General features: G+C 38.3%; 1 protein-coding gene across 1 annotated transcript in view; it reads left to right on the top strand.

Annotated features, from left to right (window-relative positions):
* The window catches only part of SORCS2 (sortilin-related VPS10 domain containing receptor 2), a 417,623-nt gene that overhangs the window by 385,521 nt on the left and 24,342 nt on the right, over positions 1-7,760 (top strand). The window contains exons 19-20 of the mRNA XM_009328890.1: positions 2,197-2,383; positions 6,267-6,400. Of these exons, the coding sequence (XP_009327165.1) occupies positions 2,197-2,383; positions 6,267-6,400 (321 nt within the window). The remainder of the gene's footprint in view (positions 1-2,196; positions 2,384-6,266; positions 6,401-7,760) is intronic.

Raw genomic sequence — 7,760 nt, 5'->3', positions numbered from 1 at the left:
GAATGCCAGACATCAGGGAGTGAAGAAAGTAGGCTTCGGCTATGTTTGGGCAGTTTGCAGGTGACCTTAGAAATAATAATAATTTATAATTATAATTATTTTTTCCCAAATTCTGTTGGCTGAATGTATGAATAAATAATGTCATGACAATCATCTATTTTGCATGGAAGTGGAAGCCCCAATTCCTTTTAAATTTAGGTGCCTTTTCCCTATGTGACTCTTTTATTATCTGTCAACTGCTCTCTGTCTTTCCTGGTCAGGGAAACAGAAGTGCTTTGGTGTTTTGAAGACAGCACTCTCATCTTTACACTAGGGAAGCTGTTACAATAAAACATTAAGAGAAGCTTGCATCTACTGGCTTTCAACACTGGTTTCTGTCTCACCTGGAAAAAGTATGCCTGTGTACTTGTTAGCATAAGAAAGAGCAAACAAGAACTGTTTGCAAGCTAATGTCGTCTAAAGAGATTCCACTTACTGGCACATTGCTGGCAAGAAGACATATCTTTTGCTTTAAACTTTAATAACATATTATCTCCTCTGCTAAATTCTACCCATCTGTTGTCAAAAGAATGATGTTATTTAGAAAAAAATATTCACAGTGAAGAGGCTTTCAAGGTCCTTTATGTGTGTTGAAATCTGGTGTTTAGGTATTTGATAACCCTCCAGGTTCCTTATTACGGGTATTCTTTTACATTATAAGCAATGCTCGTTCATCTGATAAAACATGGAAGAAAATCAACCAAACTGCAAAATAAGAAAAGGAGGAATTAATAGCATGTTTTCCTTCCCTTTGTAATGCCAGGGCACATAAGTTCTAGGCTTTGTTGCCTCCTTTGATTTTATATTAGTGCTGCCTTTTGGGATTAGATTTTGATATGAACCTATTTCAGAGACTGGCTTATGGAGAAGTGAATTTTGAATACTTCGATGGGTGTCAATCCTTCTCTGCTCTGATGGCCATTCAGGTCACCTGACTAGCATATGGATGTATACGTTCCTCTCCTAGAGGCAATGAAGATTTTTAAACCAACACTGCGTTTTCACAATACGGAGGATTTTCTACCAAGCCTGGCCCTGCAACCTGTTTTAATGGCATGACTGTGATGGCTGTGTACTGCGGCAAGCGAGCAGGAACATATTGCTGAAGACCGAGGAAGCAGGGCAGCTTGCTTTTTGACGGTTGGACTCGATGATCTTAGAGGTCTTTTCCAACCTTAACGATTCTATGATTCTATGATTCTAAGGCAGTGCTGCCAGTAGTATTGAGAAAGTGTTGCTGCTCACAGCTAAAATGAATTTTCCTTTGACTCCATCCACATCTCCAGTCCACATAGCACAGGCCTGACTTCTCTCCTGAGCAGCCACACCGTGACAACACGAGTGATGGGCATATGTTTGTCCTCTGACAGTAGTATCAGTCTTGGAGTATTTTAAGCCTGAGTTTAGGAAGACAGTGTCATTTAAAGGAGCACTTAGCAGAAGTGCAATGAATTATAAATTCTGTGAGACGGTTGACATGACAAAATTATTTGGCTGGACTTTTAAACCCTTTCCCAAACTCACCTCAGTAATCTGCTTCATTAAGCATGCATCTAATTTTGCAGTAGAGCATGTTAGTTCTAAACATGCTGGTAGCTCTGTATAACGCTGTACCACTCTGTGCAAAGATCCCAGCTTGGATCTTGAAGGCCATACGGTTAACTCTCAGAGGGTGTGGTTAGAAGGTGCTGTGAAGAAGGTCTAAACCAATGAATTTTACTTTATAATTGCATAGGCTAGAAGTTCACTGAATGAGTGATAATTTGCTAAAATAACAATATTCAGTTGTTTGCAATCACAAGCATCACTCCAGAACTTGGGGCTGCCCTGCACCGTTATGTTAGTTAATGTCCAGCTACATTGAGACGAGAGTGATGGTTTCTGTGTCATACCATTTGGTTAGTGGTCTGGAGTGTCTTATTTTAAGGTAGCACCTTACTGTGGAAATTTAGTATTACCTCTGTTAATGTGCACAACATCTGTTGCACTAAAATCTTTGCAATGGGTGTAGTGGTTTTACTGCAGCTATTGCAATTGAGACAAAATATCTGGCTGGGGCTGGAAATGCTGTTGTGATTCAGGAAATGGTTATAATCATGTGTCCTGTCTATTTCAGTTCTGGCCATTTAAAATATTTTTGATATATTTTCCTTTTAGGGTGATATATTGAATACCAAATACCAGGTAGATCTTGGCGATGGCTTTAAGGCGATATATGTGAACCTTACGATGACTGGAGAACCCATCCGTCACCGCTATGAGAATCCTGGGATATACCGTGTCTCAGTGAAGGCTGAGAATGTGGCTGGGCATGATGAGGCTGTGGTGTTCGTCCAAGTCAACTGTAAATCAGCTCTTTGGTTTTCTTACTTTTGCTGCTGTGTAAAAACCTCATGATAACTATGAAGTAGTAAAGAAAATTACTAGTCACAATTAGGAAAAATGCATATTTTTTCAATAATCTCACAGAGTCTTGCAGTGCTGTATGTTGTTAATGCAGAGGCTTGTAAACCTACTGTATTAGGAGGTCAGAGTTAGTTTTGTTTGCATTTGGGAGAAGGATGGTGTTTTAATCTCCTAAATCGCAAGCATGCCTCAGTTCAAATCTCAGGTTTGATCCATCTTCCTGACTCAAGACCCTGTTGGCAGTCTTAGCAGCTAAAATTTAACACTTCAAGCTATGTCTTTTTAGGAGCTGTGTGAAGCAAGTGAACAGATGTGTTGAGAAACGTATGAGCTTTTGTATAACTTTAAAAAAGAATCAAAATCTCAGTGTTTCTAAAAGTCAGGCTACTTACTAAAGTACCAGAATCTACATTTTAGGTAGTTAGTACTCACAAAATTTTAAAGTGGTACTTGGGTATAATTTCATGTTGGCAGGCAGTATTACTTGACTTAGACTTCTCTCCCTTTCCTTAATTAAGACCTAAAAAAAACCATTAAATAGGTTTAAAAGAAAATAACAGCACGACACAAGGAATATCATGCATCATCGCAAGCTTAATGTACCTCAGTCATCTCATAATTGAAATGAAGAAGGAAACTCATAACTGGAACTGAATTTTCCTCTTCCTTCAAGATTCAAGACAGCTATTGCTTCGCCTGTTTTCAGATCTGTCAAAAATTCAGAAACAAGTAACATCAAAAGAAAAGATACTCATCTTGTATTCTTCAGGTGTCTGTTTCCCTCTGTTGTGAGTGGTGTGTCTTCCATCCTAATCCCAAAGCAATGGAAATCACTGGAGCTACATACAAGGCTGTGCACAGATCCATGTGCTTTATGTCAGCGTCTGGTGACTGCTGATATTTATGTATTTTGCTTGTCGGAGTCCTTGAGTCCAGAGTTTCCAGTTCTGCTTTGATTAGCAGATGGAGCCCAACCCATTAATGCTAATGGCCAATCTCCTATTAAAATCAAATGGAAAGGATCAGAATCGAATTCTCTGCCTCAGTTCCCTTATCTGTTTCTTTGTTGTGTTTGGTTTTTAAATCATTTGACAACTCCAATGAGCTCAGAAAAATTAATTAGGGCTTCACCATTACTTTTTAGGAGCTTCTAAGTGCTGAGAAGTAGATTAAGCACAGGAACTGTAGATCTGTACAAGCAACGAACAGCAAAAAACTCTGTGTAACATCCTTCTCTCTGGGGAGAACAACTTCGTACTGTTCAGAGAATGACGAGCGGTAGCAAGCCCTGACAGAAAGCGGAACAACCACTTTCTCAAAATGTGTGGCCTACAGGCTTCTGGTGTGGCCTACATCAGGATAAACAGTAAAAATAAAATATGTCGATTGTTTTTTATGCAGTCAATTTACAAATTGCAGAAGCCAGAGGTATTTTTCACAAGTAAAATCACTGGTAATTAAGAGGACTTTGGTGCTCAAGTGCAGAGGCAGCAGAGCACTGAAGCAGATGTGGTCCATTCCTGAGCTTGTCCGTGGATGCTGCGCATGGTCTAGAAGACTTACGGAAGCATGTTACCTGGTCCGGTTGAATAAATGCTTTCTATGTGATTTGCTCTGTTTAATTTTTTAGGTAAATTATAAGATTTGAGGAAATTAGCTGGCACTAATTAAACTGCAATTTCTATGTTCTAGAGAAACACTATAGCTGTTCAGGGACATTTTTCACTGTGGAATACCATGACAGCAGAAATGTCCATAGAGTCCTGCTTTCACTCTATCGCCAGCTGATGTATTCCCAGGGAATTTTTTCAGGGACAAATGGTAAAGGGAATATTTTTTACTCCTGCCAAGTTGTGTTGCTATGGGATGCCCTGTAATGCAGGACAATTATATGAACTTTGGCCTGTCATCCAGATTATGCTTTCTGATCCAGATCACACAATCTACAACTTGTTAATGAACTGTAAGAGAAATCAGAGCAAGTCTGATAGTATAAACGTGAGTAGGTAACCCAGAATAAAGAGAACTGAAGAAGAACTAGGCATACATTTTCTTTTTCATGAAACCATAATCTCTATAGTGTGTGAACAATGAGGGAGCTTTGAAAACTGTACTGAAATTGTAGCTTCGTTAAACAGAATTGTGTAAGTCAACTTCATTCCTAATTGTACACGCTGAAGGGTGCTATGAAGCTTATTCAAATGCATTATGGAATTGTGTGACTGAGACAAGCAGAAGGACTCACAATAATTATTTTTAGCTCTTTAATATATAGGAATGGCAAGCTTGAAATAACAGTCATCATTCAAGTACCAAACAACTTCCCCTCTAAAAATTTTGGAAAATAAAGTAACCTCCTTCAGGAGCAAAACCGTATCTCAAAATGATCAGTTTCCTCTGCGAAAATGTAAATTTATGGCAAAATCAAAACAGTGACGTAGATCCCTCCAGACTTCTTTGATTTTCCCCGTCAGAAGAAAAATCTATTTCAAGGAGGAACAGTTTTATGGAATTCCTACAATTTCTAAATTTTCCTCAAGACCACCAGCAACAGGAAGAGCATTTTAACTCTGTCAGTAAACAAGCTATTGAAGAAACCATTTGTTTAAGCACCCAACATGTCTTGAATTCACATAGGTGGTTAAAGAGTCATCTGAGACAACGTGGAATGAAAGCAGAGCCTTACATTCGGATGAAGCAGCGCACAGGCTGGTTGAAGTGAGGTGGAAAAGGAGGGTGCGCACAGCTCAGACAAGCTCTCAGAGAAATTGAATCAGTTTAGTCAAACTGAATTAGAAGTAAGCACGCAATGATTCAGTTCATGAAAGAGAGTAAGAGAAAGACTTTGGACCAGTGTTAATTACCTTTAAGTTTGCACTGAGATGAAAGACCTTTGAATGAGTTAAAAGATATTTAGAATGGAACAAAAATGGATGGGTTACTATTCATTCTGTGTAATGAATGCATGGTGGACCATACAGCAGTTTGGTATCCTGGATAGATGGTGCAGCTGAAGTTTAAGAAATTCTAGTTATCACATTATACTATTATAAAGCTTTTACCTTCAGACATGCTGAAAAAGATATGCTCGGAAGCCTCTGAGGGAAAGATTTTATTTCAGTGAAGTTATTGTACTATGAAGCAAAATACATTAGGAAGCAGATAAAATCATTGTAATGATGCATTTCTTTTATACAAATAATAATGTTTACAGCCTTCATAGGCAAAAGTTCAGAAAGGAATAAACTTACTCTAAGGCACATTTTGGAGTACAGAGGTTATCTATTTTGATTTGCAAATAAATGCTCCCCTGATGTACACATCTATTTTAAAGCATGCATTAATGAGAGTTTATGTCTGGTGTGAGCCTAACAGCTGATATTTTATAATGAAAATGAGTAGTCAGCAACATTCTTTTTCAGTTTTCTGCTTTTCCCTTAGCAGTTTGAGATTTGTTAGATTTCTATTCATTTGATTGTTAATTACTTTAAAAAAAAATAAGCTGAGATTGCCTTTTCCACTTTTTAACTGGGATATTTGCTTATGTTTTCTAGAATTGGACATGAACCAAAAAAAAAGTGCATCAGAGAGGTGCATTTTGGTGATCCATCACATTGCTCTAGGGTTTTGTTTGGGGTTTTTTTTTGGTTGAAATGTGTTCCTTCCAATTATGCCCACAGCTTTCAACACAGATGTAAAAGCAGGAGGGAGGGAAAAATAAATTCAGGACCTTATGGTGTGCAGGTGAAAGGCTTTTGGGCAAAGAGGCATTAATAAATTGATGGATTCTTGTGCAATGATATTTTGGGAACTTTGTTCAGCTCCGCTGCAGGCTTTAAATTTAGAAGTGGTTCCAGTTGTTGGGAGAAACCAGGAGGTGAATCTGACAGCCATCATACTGCCTAAGAACCCTAATTTGACAGTCTTCTACTGGTGGATAGGAAACAATCTTCAGGTACATGAACGTTTTTGACTGAGATTATTTTCAATCTCTTTCCAGTAAAGGTTGAGTGACACCTTTTACTTTAATAGAAATACTACCATGTTGCATGACTTCTTTTAGACCATCTTTCATTCCAAATAGCCAGTTATACCTAGTGGCATGCAGTATCTAACTTCCCTTGTTTTATCACATACATTTAAGGTGTTAATTTCCCTTTATTGCTACTTATGTGGGAATGCAAATTTCTCTTCTAGAATTGGTTTGAATTTCTAAACCGTTTTCTTTGGGGGGAACAACAATTTGTTCTATTTCATTACCTGTGGAAAAAAACTTGTGGAGGGGAATGCATTTGATCATAGCACTGGTGAATGATGAAACTTGGATTTATGCAATTCCATGTTGATAATGTGAGTACTGTAAATTTAAGTGCTGTGCAGAAATAGATATATATTCATTGTATAGATAAATATTTTCTGGGAGTCTAAAATAAACTGGCGTATCAAAAATACCTGAGATATCTAAAAGGATATCAAAACAGTGAAAGCACTCAAACAATCTGGTGGTATACATTTGGGGATAGAAAGTCTAGATAAACATATCTTAGAGCAATAAGTATCCAAGTATTTCTATTGGGAATATTTCTTGTCTACTGGGTTAATTTCTTTTAAGGTAATTCTTTCAATAACAGATAAGTAAAATATTTTCTTTATGAGGAAGACTAAGTATGACAGGGGAATGCTCAGATAAGCGCAACGAACTTTCTTCTTGTAAATATGCTGCCTGCCATAATCCCAGCCTGTGTCTTTTCATTATTATTGACTTTGCCATTGCTAGAACAGGCACTGCAGATCGATGTAGTCTTGTGAAGGGTTTTGTGATTCATACAGATGTGGTCAGGTAACAGTTATCTCAGTTCCGCCTTGGAGGTTGCAGTGGGCTGGTGCACTTCCATGCCATCTTCCATGGGTCGTGCTCTAAGCTGATAGAATGAATCCTTTTGACCTTGACTATAGCCCACATTTTTTGAGGCAAATGCCTTGCTATATATGATCTTGTAGAGATTTGCGAGCTTGACCCAAAATCTGTTTATTTCAGTGGGATCTGAATGAAAATCTAATACTCTACCAATTATTCTAAAAGAAATGTTTACCCCATCTGGCAGCTATTCTGTTTATAAACATTCGAGGCCTCACCTCGAATACTGTGTTCAGTTTTGGGCACCTCACTACAAGAAGGATGTTGAGATGTTGGAGCATGTCCAGAGAAGGGCAACGAGGCTGGTGAGGGGTCTGGAGAACAAGTCTTATGAGGAGCGGCTGAGGGAACTGGGGATGTTTAGCCTGGAGAAAAGGAGGCTGAGGGGAGACCTCAT

The sequence above is a fragment of the Pygoscelis adeliae genome, unplaced genomic scaffold (genome assembly GCF_000699105.1).
Source record: "Pygoscelis adeliae isolate BGI_AS28 unplaced genomic scaffold, ASM69910v1 Scaffold66, whole genome shotgun sequence".
Lineage (NCBI taxonomy): Eukaryota > Metazoa > Chordata > Aves > Sphenisciformes > Spheniscidae > Pygoscelis > Pygoscelis adeliae.
Note: the sequence above shows the minus strand (reverse complement) of the source record. Positions and strands in the feature narration are given on the sequence as shown.